The sequence below is a fragment of the Chlorocebus sabaeus genome, chromosome 4 (genome assembly GCF_047675955.1).
Source record: "Chlorocebus sabaeus isolate Y175 chromosome 4, mChlSab1.0.hap1, whole genome shotgun sequence".
Lineage (NCBI taxonomy): Eukaryota > Metazoa > Chordata > Mammalia > Primates > Cercopithecidae > Chlorocebus > Chlorocebus sabaeus.
Genome location: NC_132907.1, coordinates 24036331 through 24054393, shown reverse-complemented (window position 1 = coordinate 24054393; position 18063 = coordinate 24036331). Strand labels below are relative to the sequence as shown.

The 18063-nt window shown below is 39.3% G+C and overlaps 2 protein-coding genes across 4 annotated transcripts in view; both read left to right on the top strand.

Moving 5' to 3' along the window:
* The window catches only part of TNPO1 (transportin 1), a 97682-nt gene that overhangs the window by 30802 nt on the left and 48817 nt on the right, over positions 1-18063 (top strand). Inside the window, exons 1-5 of one of the 3 annotated variants that reach the window (XM_007974985.3) lie at positions 560-683; positions 821-934; positions 3672-3747; positions 8148-8297; positions 14439-14545. In XM_007974985.3, the coding sequence (XP_007973176.1) occupies positions 830-934; positions 3672-3747; positions 8148-8297; positions 14439-14545 (438 nt within the window). In that variant the 5' untranslated portion in view covers positions 560-683; positions 821-829. Of the gene's footprint in view, positions 1-559; positions 688-820; positions 935-3671; positions 3748-8147; positions 8298-14438; positions 14546-18063 lie in introns of those variants that run through there. The other 2 variants (XM_007974979.3, XM_007974971.3) reach the window with 2 other exon arrangements.
* On the top strand, positions 12354-14432 carry LOC140711603 (histone demethylase UTY-like). Its single transcript, XM_073014919.1, has 2 exons — positions 12354-12363; positions 13490-14432. Exons 1-2 carry the CDS (start codon positions 12354-12356, stop codon positions 14014-14016), a joined length of 537 nt encoding a protein of 178 aa, XP_072871020.1. The 3' UTR covers positions 14017-14432.

The window sequence follows — 18063 nt, the reverse complement described above, 5'->3', positions numbered from 1 at the left end:
AAACACTACCCAGTTGTAAAATTACATTATTTTTCTTGTATTTTCTTCGACCCAAAGTCCTTACTTATGGAATGTAGTTTGTTCATAATGGAATTTATTTCACTTAATAGGAGTTCAAAAGTTGAAGTTTATGCAGGAATACATTTTTTTTTTTAGTCAGGTTCTGCAGATGTTGCATTTAATGGTTTTCGAGATGTAGGTTGTGACTGCATCAATATTTTAGACTTTTTTAGTGCTTTATATATCAAATTGAATTGTAAACATTTTTATGACTTCTAATTATTGCTGAACTGTCAGGGAAATTAACAACCTTTTTACCCTATTTCAATCATTTTGCGTTAATTCGCCATGTGTATGTAAAATAATATACCAAAAACAGATCTCTTCAGGTGTTTCGCAGGGGTTTTGATAAGGACTTGACTTTTTATTAGCCCTTAAGTCAGTAGTAATCTTCTGGACGGAATTAGAGATGGGTTGGGTTGGAGAAAACTGCGTGGCACTAGGACCCAGGGGGCTCCCGTGAGCGGATCTTGGGGCCAGATTGCAAATTCGCGGTGACTCAGTCTGGTCGGCTGCTTGCGCTCGGCGGCCGCGGCGGCAGCAGCAGCAGACGTTGGCGGCCGGGGTGCCAGGAGCAGTTCCGCCGGGTTTCACTGTCCGAGACTTCCTTCGGGGCACCCCAGGCAGGTCCGCGGCGTCTGGGGAACGCTGGGGTTGTGGTGGCTGGGAGAACGGGTCCGCTGCGCGCGGGAAGCCTCCGGGCCTGTGCACCGGGAGTAACATTTGCTCCGTCTCTTCCTGTGTCTGGCTTTATTTGCAGCAAACCAAGATGGAGTATGAGTGGAAACCTGACGAGCAAGGGCTTCAGCAAATCTTGCAGCTGTTGAAGGAGTCCCAGTCCCCAGACACCACCATCCAGAGAACCGTGCAACAAGTATCCTTTCCGAGGCCTGGCCGCCACCCGGGCAGCTCGCCCCGCGCCGCGGCCCAGCTCCCGGCGGCCGGGGGCTCCAGTCGCCCCCGCCTCTGCCCCTCCCCCGCCCTCCGAGGCCGGCCTTTTGCCTGGGTCCGCGCGCGGGGGAAGCCGTCGCTACCCCTGCCGGGCGACTAGCGCACGCGGCCCTGGTGCCTGGGCTGGGGGCGCCGCCGCGTGGGGCTCATGCTGCGGAGGCCCCCGGCTTCCGGCCCGCGGGAGGCGGGGGCCCCTGGCAGCCGCCCGGGATCGCTACATGTGCGCGGGCCGGACCGCCACGTCCCCGCCCGCCACTGACCTGCCGCGGGGGTAGGGAGCGGGCGAGCGGGAGCGGCCCGGGCCCACACAATGCGCCTCGCGGGTGGGGGCGGCGGGCCGAGCGGGAGGCCGGGTGGAGGGCGCTCTGCGCGGCGGAGCTCGCCGCCTGACTGGCCAGAAATGGGTGGAGCTGGCGCGGGGTTTGAACTGCAGCTGTGTGGGTCCTGGAGTTTTTTTCCACGTCCTTGCCCTAAAGAGGCCGGGGACCTACAGGTGGGGGGAAAGGGTCTCTGTGCCTCACCCTGGGGTTACTGGTGTTAACACCTGTTGCGAGCTCCTTGTCACCCAAATGAGATTTTCTTTTTAAAGCTTTGGTTCGAGGCTGACTGCACAGTTATCTAGGTCTTTACCGAGTGTGCTGGTGTAGTGATCCTGTTGCTACGGTTTTACAGAGAGAAAAGGTTAAGAGAACCAAAACCCTACTCCGTATGCTCTCTATAGTGCCCTAAACCGTGCTCAAATGGAGAGCTCTTAATGGATCCAGTGAAGGAAACATTCACTCATTATATCATGAATAATATTTTAACCCCCGATCTTTTAAGCCTAAAGAAGTTAGTTAAGTCTACTGTTTTTTGCAGAAAAGCCTCTTGATATTTGTCAATAAGCAGCAAAATTACTTGATATGAAGTTTGGTAAGTAAGCTCTTAGTGTTTGTGTTTATTTATATTCAAAACATCTATAAAGATGAAGTTATTTACCCCGAGGGTTTCGCAGAAATACTGCATTGCCGTAACTTAAAACCTTCAATAGATAACAAAATTAGTGCGTACCTTCTTGGTTAATATAATACTTCCCATTTAAAAGTGGAAGGGATAATGATTTAGATCTGCTTGGATTTTTTAAAGCCATTTTGTTTGGATACTTCTAGTACTGAGGAAAGAACAGTTTCGGAGTGTATTGCCGTTTGTGTCTTGTAAATCCTGCTATGACTTAGTCTTAATTTGTGTTGTCTTAGTTCTAGGAATGATAGAAGTTGATAGTTGATTAATTACAGGTATTGTATGATACAATTACTACTTTCTTAAATTAGCTAAGCCCAATCCTGCATTGCAGTTATTCTGTGGCACCATATATCATAATTTCTTGTTTCAGTCTACATTTATTAGGCACGTCAGATGCTCAGTACTGTGCTTGGGCTGGTAGTCAATTACAGTTTCTTCCGTGTGCCTGGAACTTAGCATGTCCTCTGAGAAAGAACAACTTTCTGTTGCTGTGAGAGGAAAACTACTTCAGCTAAAAATATATACTGCTGTTTCAGAGTACCTTATTTTGTCTCTCCTAAGAAGATAATATGTTTAATTATTGTTTCATATAGGCTTTTGAGTACTTTTTGAAAGACCACTATAATAGGATAAAGAGATGTAGCTCAAGTTGTAAGAAGGTAAACCTTATCAGGAAATAGTTTTGAAATATTCATCGGCATATCAGCATGCTGTTAGTCTTGGCCATTCACTGAAACAAGAATTACTGTCTGGGTTGGAGAAAGTGGTTATACTTTGGAATTTTACTAGAGGCTATGTTGTTGGTTCGTTTACATTCTGACCCCTAAACATTGAGGGTATTCAAGTATGTAATAAATAGCTAATAAAGTTGCTGAAGTTTGATTCATGGATTTAATCAGAAGTTTAGGTTTGTTGGGTAAAACATTTTAATCTTTTTGTGTAGTAAAACAATTGGGAAGCATATTAGTTAGGGGTTGGGAGTCAGGGCTTGAAGAAAGATGTAATAGAGCATTTTGTCACAGCTGCCTCCTGATAGCGATGAAATACCTGAAAGTTGGTGTCACTGGAAATGTTAAATCTTGGGGATGAGGGGAATAATTGTACAGCTGTAGTGCAATAATCTCATAATGCTGACCTTATGGTAAGATATATAACCTGGTGCATAAATGGCACTTTATCTTTTTGGATTCTAAAGAACAAATGAGTCTGAAAAGTTTTTTTTTAAGTTATTCTATAAAGTTAATTTCTGTAAATGATCTTTAACTCTGAGAGACTTGTTTTCACTTGGAATGCTTTTATTTTTGTCATTTTATACTTAAATGCCTTTCTGTTTAGAGTGGTTTGAAGTTGAAATCTAAGAATTTTTTTGAATATTTTTTGCTATATTGAGCATGCTGAAGCTGGCACTTTCTTATGTTGTATTGCACGTAATTGATACATTTCAGCCATAAAGCACCTAAGAGGTTTAGCAAGCACCAGTGTGTTTTTGAAATAACATGTTGATAGATTTGGTAAGATATCCTTAGCCTTAGTTAAAAAAAAAAAAAAAATGCAGGACTGAAAATATCACCAAAGAGATCCTTGATTGTTAGATTAAAAACGCTTAATTTCTCACTGAGATTACACAGACAAGTTTCCTTAACTACTGTTTGTTCTAGAAACTGGAACAACTTAATCAATATCCAGACTTTAACAACTACTTGATTTTTGTTCTTACAAAATTAAAATCTGAAGGTAAGTAGGATTTGCATTGATAACTAAAGTTTCTTTAAGACCTATTTAAGTGTACTGAGAATTATTCATTTCAAATAATTTCATTTTGTAGTAACCATGTGCTTTATAGATGTGGGATGGACAGTCTTAGTTAATACCACTCAATATTTAGATGCTTAATAAGCATTCCTGTTTTTATGTATACAGACAGTCTCACTCTGTCACCCAGGCTGGAGTGCAGTGGTGCGATCTTGGCTCACCACAACATCTGCCTCCCCGCTTCAAACGATTGTTATGCCTAAGCCTCCCTATTAGCCAGGATTGCAGGCATGCGCCACCACATCCAGCTAATTTTTTTGTATTTTTAGTAGAGACAGAGTTTTGCCTTGTTGGCCAGGCTAACCTTGAACTCCTGACCTCAGAGGGTTTGCCTGCCTCAGTCTCCCAAAGTGCTAGGATTACAGGTGTGAGCCACTGTGCCCAGCCAGCATTCATTTTTAATTGGGTGTTTGTATAATAAGTTACTTAATTCTTTGCAGATAAAAAACTTGTTGCAAAGTCTAATGTTTTGCTTCCATACGTATAGATGGATATAACAAAGGTTGTAATACAAAGATTGAATGTAGGATTTAATAACTGAATATATGTGTTTATTGTAGAAAAAAATTGAAAGGTCATATAATCAAAATGAAAAATTATTGCATCTTCCAGAGATAATTATTGTTGATCTCTTGAATTCTGTCCTCCTCTGCTCTTATATGGCCACATACTATTTTAAAATTATTTAGCAAAAAGTGGGATCATTCTATTCATAAGTAGGCTTTTGTAAGTTTTTAAGAAACTTCTAACAGTATACATGAAACTTTTTCATGACTCTTAATTTTAAATTTAAATTATTTCTATGACAGTTTAAAGCCTGAGTAGTCTGATTATTAAATAACATGGTCATTTGATTATTTCTGATAATACATAATGTATCCCACTAGACATTATTTCATAAATATTTATGGAGCACCATCTCTTTGCCATGCAATTTGCAGGCTCAGGAGAGAAAAGTGAACAAAACAGACAAAACTCACTGCCCTCAAGGAGCTTACATTGTAGTGAGAGTTGTTTCTGGTAGCATTATTTGGGTATTCCCTTCCTGAAACATTGTGGACACCTGGAAGTCAAATATTTATTGAGCATCTGTTTGGCCTCTAAATGAAAGCACTGTACCCTATTCAGTGATTAGTGTTTTAGAAGGTATGGTGCAATTAATAAAATCCATGCTCTTGGAATTGGGAAATAACAAGTTTTAGACAACCAGACCATCTGTAAAGTTTTAGCTCCAAATTCTGACAGGTTAATAGTGTTAATGTGTAGTAAAAATCTCACTGATCCTGTATTCAGATTTTCATAATTCATACACAGCAATTTCTTTTGAATTATTTTCAGTTGATTTTGTAGTTAATTTGGGGGATTTTAATTTGTGAATGAAGGACACAATAGAAAATCGAGAACTCGTAAGTCTAGGTTTTAAGACACTAAGAATTCTTTCAGCAATTAATATTCCTAGTTTGATAAATATATTTGTGATACATTGCTGCTTAATATAGAAATTTTTCTGACACAGTTTGTGATCAACCTGTTTGTTTCTTTACTAAGATTTTATAAATGGATTTTTTAAATCTGTAATTGTTTTATTTGAAATTTTTATTTATTTTCACTAAGCTGTCCACTCTCATGTTCTCATCCTACATTCTAAATGTTAGGATTGTTGCAATATTATACTCTTGAGTAAAGCTTTCTTATGATATAAGGATACTTCCTTCAGGCCAGGCAAGGTGGCTCTTTCTTGGAATATAAGGATACTTCAGGCCAGGCAAGGTGGCTCACGCCTGTAATCCCAGCACTTTGAGAGGCCAAGGCAGGAAGATTGCTTCAGGCAAGGAGTTCAAGATGAGGAACATAGTGAATGGTGAAACTCCATCTCTATAAAAAATTAGCTGGCATGGTAGCACACACCTGTGGTCCTGCTACTCAGGAGGCTGAGGTGGGAGGATCACCTGAGCTCGGGAAGTCAAGGCTGCAGTGAGCTATGATTGTGTAACTGCACTCCAGCCTGGGATGCTTCAGAAGTACTTAAAAAAACACAAACATACAACTTGTTCAGTAGTGGCAAGAGAGTTTGGAAGCCATTGCTTTCACAGAGCATTAATTACAAAACCATAAAATGTTGGAAAGGATATTTTTCGGATTTTCTTGACCCTAAAATGTGTTTATGTTCATTATGCAGTTTCTCCAAGGATGCAGTAGTTTTACGTTGGTATAACACTTGATATTTCTTGTTGCGTTTATGCATTTATTTTTTTTCCCTGGGAAGATTGGGACACAAGTTTGCTGCATGTAGTTTTCTGTTTTAAAAAAACCTTTGCATCATGGCCGTTCATATTAAAGCAGCAATACAAGTAATATCTTAAATGAAAATGCTTGTTTAGCAATCTTATCACTGAATTGTAGAGTAAAATTTTTGATCTATAAGAGCCCTCAGATCAGCTGCTCTAATTCTCTCACTTTACAAATGAACAAATTGAGGGTCCACTGAAATAGTCTTAATTTTTTTAAAACAAAGGAAATCATTAGTCGTTGAATTTTTAAAATGGATTTTAAGAGAGTATATACTTCTCATATTGAATTGTTTCACTTCATTTTGTGGTTTATTAAGACTCTTCATCTTATAACCTTTATGGTAAAAACAATATGCTATATTTCTTGTAAACGAAGTCATGCCATTTAAAATAATTATATGGGTGAATTATTAACAGGTAATTTAAGGCAAGTTTATTGCTTGAAGAAGTTAAATATCTGACTTCATTTATTTCATGGCAATTTTTAACTTTTAAGAGAATTTAAAAGTATGTTTTGTTTCCTTTTAAATTACTCATTGGAATGGGTTGTAGTTGAAAATGAAAAGTAGTTTTTAAATGATGACATACAAGATTTTATAGTGCTGTGATGACCTGAGCGAAGTTGTGTGCAGAGAAAATGCTCTTTTTGCCTCTACATGTGCTTCACTCTTGAAGATTTCAGTGCCAGTCAGAGTTTGGGAACATCATACTAACTAGAACAAGCTTGGAATATATTATTTTTTAAGAAGACAGGTAAAACAGTGGTGTTAAAATAACGTTCTCTTCAACACACCAGCTCTTCATCTTATAGCCCTTTGAGAGGAGGGTAATACTGAAGAATGATTCAAAGTCTTTAGCTTCTTCACTTGTGCAATGGAATGAATAATACCTGCCTCATGAAGTTGTAAGGATTAAGTGCAGTGCCATTTGAAAAGCACTTAGCAGTGTTTAATGAAGATGTTAGCTATTGCTAATATTGTTGGTGTTGATGCCAACTGGTAAAGCCATCAGTTATGTTCTGCTAGTATTAAGTTGCTTTTTGAAATTTTGTAAATACTATCTATGGATTAAACCTATTTTAAGGAAACTCTTTAAATGTTTTTGGAGTTTTTTTTTTTTTTTTTTGCTTTTAAGTTCAGAGGCAAATGAAAATCATGATATAAATTAACAGCAATTATATGTTACATGAAGATGATCTTATATATTCTTTGTCCACTTAATTTTTCCAATATTATATTTTTTGACACTGGAGGAAAATGATTTCAAAAAAATTTTTTGTTGTTTTTGAGACAGTCTCACTCTGTCGCCTAGACTGGAGTGCAGTGGCATGATCTTGGCGTCTCTGCCTTCTGAGTTCAAATGATTCTCCTGCCTCCACCTCCCAAGTAGCTGGGATTACAGGCACACACCACCATGTCTGGCTAATTTGAGGGTTTTTAGTAGATATGAGGTTTCACCATGTTGGCCAGACTGGTCTTGAACTCCTGGCCTCCCAAAGTGCTGGGATTAAAGGCATGAACCACCACGCCCAGCCCTTAAACCAAAAAAAAAAAAGGATGTTTTTAATGACTAATACTTCCAGCTCTATAATGATGTTTATATCAGGAAACAATAAAGCTCAAGCACAGTGGCCATATATGTAAACTAAATTAACTCAAACTAAATCAGTGGTTCTCAACCAAGGACAATTTTAACCCCCAGAAGACATTTGACATTATCTGGAAACATTTTTGGTTAACACAACTTGGAGGGGTGCTGCTGGAATCTATGGCTAATGATGCTACTTAACATCTTAAAATGCACAGGACAGCACCCCACAACAAATAATTGTCAGTATGTCAAGGTTGAAAAACCCTGAGCTATAAATCATACACTAATCTTTTGTTAATCAGTTATAATTATTTTAACTGGTTATAGCAAGTTTGAATGTCAGTCAACTTTTGAATATAAATATTTTTAAAACTACTGTTATCGGCACATTTTGAAATTAAGACTACTTCAAAACTCAATACTATTACTGTTTTATTACAGATGAACCCACAAGATCATTGAGTGGTCTCATCTTGAAGAATAATGTGAAAGCACACTTTCAGAACTTCCCAAATGGTGTAACAGACTTTATTAAAAGTGAATGTTTAAATAATATTGGTGACTCCTCTCCTCTGATTAGAGCCACTGTTGGTAAGTTGTATTACAACAGTTTTGCTTACTTTGTTTGTAATTGGGTCGTTTTTAGAGATGACAGATTATTTCCTTAGGAATTTTTATTGGTTCATGTTAAATTGTGATGGGGAAACTTTCATTGCCTTAAATGCTTTCGAAATGGTGTAATCATGGTAAAAGCTCTCTCATCCAGTGAAACCAGTGACCCTGGATAAAAGGAGAGCCTAATTAAACTTAGTTTAATCAGAGTTCGTTAAAATGGGGCATCAATAAGTGATACTAATTTGCAGACACTACTTTTTCTTGAGCGTGCAGATTGGAGTTCTGGTGTTTTGTTTTGTTTTGTTTTGTTTTGTTTTGTTTTGTTTTGTTTTTTGTTTTTTTGTGTGTGTGGGGTGAGAGCGTTTGAGACAGTCTCTGTTGCCCAGGCTGGAGTACAGTGGCACAGTCTTGACTCACTGCAACCCCCACCTCCTGGATTCAAGCAATTCTCCTGCCTCAGCCTCCCGAGTAGCTGTGAATACAGGCACCTGCCACCATGCCCGGCTAATTTTTGTACTTTTTAGTAGATACAGGGTTTCACCATGTTGGCCAGACTGGTCTGGAACTCCTGACCTCAGGTGATCCGCCTGCCTCAGCCTCTCAAAGTGCTGAGATTACAGGCCTGAGCCATGGTGCCTGGCTTGGAGTTCTTATTTTCTGCCTAGCGTAATGCATGGGATGTAATTTCTTGTTTCACTTTTACAGGTAAAGAAATACTTTTTGATTGTTTATGGAAAACCTAAGTATATAGGATTCTAGATTTTTACTATTTTCTCCCTTGTTTTTAAATATTTGCCTTGTCGGTAATTCAGCAGCAACTTTTTAGTCTTTTCAGAGTGTTCAGCTTATTTTCAGGGGCAATACAACTTTCTGTTAGCTTATGTAATACTGAATTAACATGCTTAGTTATAGTAACTCGTATAAATCTATTTGGAAACACACACAACTGGCTGTTGGTTAACACCATATACCAACCAATGGAAGCAGTAATAAATAGCCATACTGAAGAGGAGCTTACTAATGGGCAGACTTTAGTATACCGTGGGCTTAGACAGCTAACTTTTACAAGGACCTGGAAAGCTTCTGTTAATCTACCCAGGCTGGTTAAATGAAAATCAGTTAAATGAGTCAGATGCTTTCATTAAGAGTTTCTGGCTGGGCATGGTGGCTCACACCTGTAATCACAGCACTTTGGGAGTCTGAGGCGGATGGATCACCTGAGGTCAGGGGTTCGAGACCAGCCTGAGATGGTGAAACCCCGTGTCTACTAAAAATAGAAAAAAATTAGCCGGGTGTGGTGGCACATGCCTGTAATCCTAGCTACTTGGGAGGCTGAGGCAGGGGAATCGCTTGAACCCTGGAGGTAGAGGTTGCAGTGAACCGAGATCACACCATTGTTCTCCAGCCTGGGTAACAAGCGAAAATCTGTCAAAAAAAAAAAAAAAAAGAAGTTCCTATTTTGTCTTGTTGTGGGTTTGAAAAATATTCATCTCTTTACTTACAAAGCATTGGCTCTATCACATCCCTCTAGATATTCTTGTATTAAACAGTGCCATCATTGACACTGATTTTAAATTTGATGGGTAGAGGACATTTGTGGTTTAAGAAAAAGGACTCGCTAGATTAATATACTCTTAGGTACCTTAAGGCTTTACCTATTCTTGATACTGTTAAAAAGAATGGTGAGTGTGTGCCAGCCTTTTCCATTTCAGATCCAGGAGAGAAATCCCCATACATAAGTGGAATGGGATTTGGAGGGAAGGTGGGTTTCCTCTGAGAGTTGGCAACTCAGCTGAAAGGAAAGGAGAGGATTTAGAAACTAGATATGAGATTGTTTCTTCCTAAACTGTGTTTCATTATAAACCTATCTTTAAGTGCCATTTGGTTCAAACTACAATACTTTGTGTCTTTAAATTTGAAAGGTTAGAAGTAATAGTATTGGGGAGAGAAGAATTGGTTTTATCTCCCAGTGAGTACTTTCACCTTCCATAAGGTTTTTGAACATGTTTAGGAGCTGACTTTATCTTGGGAATTATTTAAGCACTTAGGTATCATCTGACTTATTTTAAAACGGAGATTGGTGAAATTGACTTATGTAGGTATTTTTATTTCTTGCTGTGTATTAGTAGAATACGAAAGGTCTTTCATTTTAGTTTATGTTAAGTAGATATTTAAATATTCTAATTGTGAGGGACTATTGTAGTTTTCAGTGTAGAAACAGCTTTTATTTAGTTGCTTTACTACAGATGAAGGAGCTTCAAACATAACTGCAGTGTATTTTCAAATGACATGATGTCTGGGATTTCATAAAAGAGCAATTAGGAATGTTAAGGTGGTTGTGGGTAGAACTATGGATGAAACAACATTGACCATGTATTAATGATTGTTAAACCTAATTAATGGATACACTTAGTTCGTGGTATTTTTCTATTTTTATGTATATATGTGAAATTTTCTATTTTAAAAAGTCTGTAATGTTAACTAGATAAAACAGCTATGAGCTTGAAATAAGTTAGCTAAAAATGAGTTCATTTTTGTCCCTCCTCCCTTCACACACCCCTTTCAGCTATATGTATTAGTGAAGGTGGTAAAAGGTGTGATTGACAGATTCTTCCCAAAGAGGGGAGAAATTATTTTGGGGGCACAGCATTAAGACTCTAAAGTATTGGCCAGGTGCGGCGGCTCACACCTGTAATCCCAGCACTTTGGGAGGCCAAGGCACGGGCATCACAAAGTCAGGAGGTCGAGACCATCCTGACTGACACGGTGATACCCCGTTTCTACTAAAAATACAAAAAATTAGCCGGGCATGGTGGCGGGCATCTGTGGTCCCAGCTACTCAGGAGGCTGATACGAGAATGGCATGAACCCGGGAGGTGGAGTTTGCAGTGAGCCAAGATCGCGCCACTGCACTCCAGCCTGGGCTACAGAGCAAGACTTCGTCTCAAAAAAAAAAAAAAAAAAACCACTAAAATATTTCATAATTTTGTTGTTTTGTTTGTTTTGCTTCAGGAAAATTGATGAGTTTATTTAAATACATTGGTGCTTTCCAACAAATCTGGGAAGGTGGTTGTTTTTTTAATCACCTAAATTTTCTAATCTTTGTTTACATGAGAAAAAGTTGTAAAACACTTCCAGGAACATATTTTGTAAGTGAAATAATTTTTTGGGATTTCTGAAAATCATTTCTAAGAATTGGCAACAGACTCTTCATCAATTACTAACCTTCACAGAAAATTCTTGGTGTATGTATAGTCGTGCAAGTACTCCGACTCTACATTATCAGTTAATGTAGGACTCTGTTCCTCTAGACCCGAGTTTTCCAACCTCAGCACTTAACATTTTGGACTGGATAATTCTTTGTTGTTGGGCTATTTTGTCTGTGCACTACAGGATGTTAATCAGCACACCTGACCTGTACCCACTAGGTACCAGTAGCAGCCATATACCCTGTTGTAACAACCAAAAATGTCTCCAGACCATGTCACGTGTTAGGGTCAGGGAGTGCCTGACTGAACTCCTTAAGGGCAAGGACCATGTGTTTTGTATTTCTTAGCACCTATTAATAATATTTACAATACTTAAATATCTTAATTAAAAGATTACTGATTATAAAAATAGACTTGCAGCTTTGGCTTTAAAACTTTTTATTAACCTTAACAATACATTTTGGGAATCTTACCAAGGAAGTCTGTTTGGAAGGGACCACATCTTAATGACTGTTGGGTAATTCATTAGATGAGGTAAAGATGTTTCTCTTGTTTAGAGAGTATATAGTTTGTAATTTTATTATTTCAATGAATATTCTCTTGTATGTGTTTGTACACTTACAGGCAAATTTCTGTAGGATTAATTCGTGTAAGTGGCATTATTGGGTCAAAGTGTGTTTAAACTTTTTAAGATTTTAGTAGTTGTTGCCAAGCACACTGATTTCATTCCTGTATTTCTTGTAAATACTGAGAAATATGTGTCACTTCCCACTTTTTGCAGCTATGCTAGGTATTAGATGCTTCTTCATGTGTGGGTGAGATGATGGGTGCAGGTAAGTTTGTTAGTACATCAACATTCTTTAGTGTTCTGCTAACAGAAGTAATGAATGTGAGCAGTTCGTTAGTACCAAGTTGTAGATGGGGTTTAATTGTTGTGATTTATTGCTTGTTTGTAGTCTTTTTTAAGTCATGCTTGGTTTCTTTTAGACAGATTCAGATCTTTCTCATTCCCTTAGTTCTTTTATATTTTAACTTTAGGAAAGACTAATTTGCAGGAAGGATCAGGTCTTGCTGCTTTTGGATCCTAATGGAAGGCTATTTTATTGTAAGGGCTATATGTTGAAAATGCTATCAGTACATTAATTCTTACTATACAATTTAATTTTTGTGTGTGTGAAGAGTAAATTTGCCAGGAGCTTTACTTTCTAGATTCTTTTTTAGTTCTTTATCATTGGGAGTAACCTTCTCAAAACTAAAGGTAGAAAATTTATATACACAGTAATATTTGCTGTTCAGTAATAGTCATTGAGTGTTTACTAGATGCCAGGCATTTTGTATATATCCAGCTGAATTTTCAAAATAACCCTATGAAGAGTTTCCTTTTTTCCTTTTTGCACACTCATATTTTGCAGCTTAGAATGCATATAATTTTCCTATTGTCAAGAGTTTATACTCTTCTGGCACTGAAAGATCCATGATCACTAAGCATATTATATCACTAATATGTTTACTAAGGCAGAAAAAAATGTTAACACAAGACCTTTCTGTTGTCCTTGTGTTTGTATTAACACAAAACTTTCCTTACATTTGTGTGTATTTGCATAATTCATTGACTATCAACAACTCAGCTGCACAACACAGTTGAGATAATCTGTTCAGTCAGAACAACATGATCAGTGAGCCTGGGCCACCCAGCCTCCAAGATCGCCTCTCTGGCGACTCATTCTTGATCCAGTCAGTGGGAACTGTTTTAGGAGTATGTAGCCTGCCTACGTGAGGGAGAGTGTTGTAAGCAGTGAAACATGCAGAATTATTCTCAAGTGATGCTTATCTACTTAAGTTTTTCCTACCATGTTCCTTGTCTCTAGTTCCAGATTAAGTCAGGGAGCTATTTTTAGCCTCTTAATGTGTCTTTTATTTGAACCTAACAGACTCGTAAGTTCATCACCCAGTGTTAAGTGCTGCTAACATTTTGGTATACTTTCTACTCTTTTGTATGGATAAATCAGAATTATTATTTTTTTCTTTTGAGACAGAGTTTCACTCTTGTTGCCCAGACTGGAGTGCAGTGGCGTGATCTCGCCTCACTGCAACCTCCGCCTCCCGGTTTCAAGCGATTCTCCTGTCTCAGCCTCCTGAGTAGCTGGGATTACGGGCATGCGCCACCATGCCCGGCTAATTTTGTATTTTTAGTAGAGATGGGGTTTCTCCATGTTGATGAGGCTGGTCTCGAACTCCCAACCTCATGTGATCCACCCTCAGCCTCCCAAAGTGCTGAGATTACAGGCATGAGCCACCGTGCCCAGCCATTAGAATTAATTTTAATTGGTGGAACTATTCTTGGTATTATGGCAGAAAAAGAAGTTGCAGTTTTATACTTGGTAAATTTAACTCAAAAACCCTTAGAGGGTGAAATGTTGAAAAACAGTATTAGAAACAGATCTGGTTTCTGTGAGGTTTTTTCCCCACAAGATATGCAATGGTGATATGCGTGTCGTCGGTGAGTGTTACTAATTTTTTTTGAGACAGGGTCTCACTATGCCCGGGCATGAGTGCGGTCTCGTAATCATGGCTCATTGCAGCCTTGACCTCCTTGACTCGGGTGATCCTCTCACTTCAGCCTCCTGAATAGCTGGGATCACAGGCGCATATCATCATGCTCATCTGATTTTCTTGTATTTTTAGTAGAGATGGGGTTTCACCGTGTTGCCCAGGCTGGTCTGGAATTCCTGGGCTCAAGAGATCTACCCACCTAGGCCTCCCAGAATGCTGGGATTACAGGCATGAGCCACCACATCTAGCCAAATGTTATTATTTACATAAAGTGTGTTTGTACATACAGTTACTCACATGGCAATACCTAACATAATGCTGTTGGATTTCCTAAAGAAGTGTGTTTTCGTTCAAGGTATTTTGATCACAACTATAGCCTCCAAGGGAGAATTGCAGAATTGGCCTGACCTCTTACCAAAACTCTGTAGCCTGTTGGATTCTGAAGATTACAATACTTGTGAGGTAAGGATATTGGTTTCATATATAATTGGGTTTTTTCTGTTTTTCTTGTCATGTTATGTATTAGCAGCTTTGGGGGAAAATAATTCCTACGAAACATACAGCTTCTCAAAACTTAGAAACCTAAAGTTACCTTTGTGTTATATTACATTTGTAAATCATTTATTTTTCTGTAAAAACTGTTACATTATAAACCTCTTTTACTATATTTCACACAAGGACGTATCTTGTTTTTCTGTGATAAAATTATTCTTGGATGTATACGTATGTAATAAACAGTTTGTGTCAAGCTTAATCAGTGAAAGATAGACTGAAATTTACCAAATTCCTGGACCTTGAGTACTTTTTTAACTTCTCTAAATTGTTTTTATGCCTCTTATTATGTGATATCTAAGGGATGCTGAACTTGTGCTTTTGTTGTTTTTTTGGTGGGGTTTTTGTTTTTTTGTTTTTTTTGTTTTTTTAAAGACAGGATCTCACTCTGTTGCCAGGCTGGAGTGCAGTGGCACCATCATAGCTGAACCTCCTGGGCTCAAACAGTTCTCCTACATCAGCCTCCCAGGTAGCAGGGACTACAGGCATGTGCTACCATGCTAGACTAATTTTTTCTTTTTTTTGGTAGAGATGGGGTCACGCTGTTGTTCAGGCTGACCCCGAACTCCTGAGCTCAAGCAATCCTCCAGCCTCAGCTTCCCAAAGTGCTGGGATTACAGGCATGAGCAGCTGCACTTCACTAAACTTGTCTTCATTTTTTTGTTTTTTTGTTTGTTTCAAACAGAGTCTTGCTCTGTTGCCTAGGCTAGAGTGCAGTGGCATAATCTCAGCTCACTGCAACCTCTGCCTCCCAGAATCAAGTGATTCTCCCACCTCAGCCTCCCGAGTAGCTGAGATTATAGGCATGAGCCACCACACCTGCCTAATGTTTTTGTATTTTTAGTATAGGTGGAGTTTCACCATGTTGGACAGGCTGGTCTTGAACCCCTGGCTTCAAATGATCCACCTGTCTCAGCCTCCCAAAGTGTTTGGATTACAGGTGTGAGCCTCTGCACCAGACCATTGTCTTAGTTTTAATCATACGTTAACTCTGACCTGTGGGTGTTCTTTGCCACTGATTAGATCTCTAGCATCCTTTTCGTTTGGAGAGAGAATGATTTCTCATGGTTAGTGGATACTGTAAGTATCTATTAGCAGGCTTCCAATTTGGGTGGAAATCTATTTTATGTGGAAACCATATTCCGTGTTTTGACTCTATAAAGCAGTGACTCCTCTACCTCTCAGAGAGCGGAGATTGAAGGCAGGGCAGGCACAGGAATAACCTGTCAACAACCAAAAACAACCCACAGGAATAACCTAACCTAAAAGGGAAAGAAAACCGATTGGGCATGGTGGCTTACACCTGTAATCCCGAGGCCTAGCTGGGTGGATTGCGTGAGTTCAAGACCAGCCTGGGCAATGTGGTGAAACCCTATTAAAAAAAATTGGCCAGGTGTGGTGATGTGCGCCTGTGGTCCCAGCTACTCAGGAGGCTGAAGTGGGAGGATCACTTTAACCTGTGAGGTGGAGGCTGCAGTGAGGTGAGATCACACCAGTGCACTCCAGCCTGGGCGACAGAGCAAGACCCTATCTCCAGAAAAAAATGCACCTAACCACACATAAGGTGGTTTTAGGACATGGCAGTTTGTTGCCCGACAGGTGGATAAAGGGAAATAGAGAAGATAGAGAGAGGAGGAGTTAGCTAAGTACTGCTTAAAGCCACGTTTCTTGCTCCTTGAAAGAAAAAGAAAAATTGTTCGTTCCCATATACATAAAAATGCTTTGGGGCCAGGTGTGGTGGCTTACACCTATAATCCCAGCACTTTGGGAGGCTGAGGCGGGCGGATCTTTTGAGGTCAGGAGTTTGAGAGACCAGCCTGACCAACGTGGTGAAACCCCATCTCTACTGAAACACAAAAATTAGCCAGGCATGGTGTCGAATGCCTATAATCTCAGCTACTCGGGAGGCTGAGTCAGGAGAATCACTTGAACCCAGGAGGCAGAGATTGCAGTGGGCCGAGATTGCGCCACTGCACTCCAGCCTGGGCAACAGAGCAAGAATCCCATCTCAAAAAAAAAAAAAAAAAAAAAAAAAAAACTTTGGAAATACACTGATAAGATTACAGAAAAGCTAAGTGAGTAATCATGTGACAGTTGATTGCATTTAAATGGTGCTTTGGTGTGATGGTAGTAATATAAAAGAAGATCAGGCCAGGCGCAGTGGCTCACGCCTGTAATCCCAGCACTTTGGGACGCCGAGTCGGGCGGATCACAAGGACAGGAAATGGAGACCATCCTGGCTAGCAAGGTGAAATCCCATCTCTACTAAAAACACAAAAAATTAGCCGGGCGTGGTGGTTGGCTCCTGTAGTCTCAGCTTACTCAGGAGGCTGAGGTAGGAGAATGGCTTGAACCTGGGAGGCAGAGCTTGCAGTGAGCCGAGATTGTGCTACTGCGCTCCAGCCCGGGCGACAGAGCAAGACTCTGTCTCAAAAAAAAAGATCAAAATTCAAGCACTTTCCAAGAATAAAAAATTTAAGCTGCAGTAATTGTGAAATTGTTGAGCTGGTGTACTACATAGAAGTCATACTGTAAATAAACAATATTCCCATCCATCTGCACTAAAGATAGTGGTTTTCCAGATGTTGGTATGTAGTGATAGCTAAATGTTTGTTCTTATTTGAAATTTTTAATTGCCACATAGGTTAATTTGATGTAATAGGGTTTCAGAAGTAAAGCTTTTTTTAAAAAAAAAAAAAACCTTAATAATTAAATATGACTGTTTTAGCATGACAATTAAAATTCCTGATATTTAACGCATATTAAATTGAAGACTGAAATTTAATATATTGATTAAATTTTAGACTTAAAAATATTTTCAGATTTAATATTTTTAAGATATTATAAAATCTGAAAGGATGTTGAGTAATTTCCTTAAAGGATTTTACCTTCTATTGGACACGTTAAAGCTGTACTATGGAGAATAAGCATCAAGTTGCTGCTGATGGAATTATATAATATAAACGGTAAAGTAGGTGGGTGGGTAACTAATAGGTTATATGTTATGTGCAAAGGCTCTGGATTTTCCCCTTTAGTATTAAAATGGTTTTAGGAAAATGGTCGCCAATTTGCATTGCCTGCCCTTGCAACAGATTTTGTCACCAGTTACCCGGTGAATACTTTTATATGTAAGTAACTTTTCTTTTTTGAGGCAGAGTTTTGCCCTCTCACCCAGACTGGAGTGCAGTGGTGCGATCTTGGCTCACTGTACCCTCTGCCTCCAGGATTCAAACGATTCTCATGCCTCAGCCTATGGAGTAGCTGGGATTACAGGCATGCATCACCACACCCAGCTAATTTTTTTGTTTTTAGTAGAGACGGGGTTTCACCATGTTGGCTAGGCTGGTCTCAAACTGCTGACCTCAGGTAATCTACCTGCCTCGGCCTCCCAAAGTGCTGGAATTACAGGCTTGAGCCACCGCACCCGG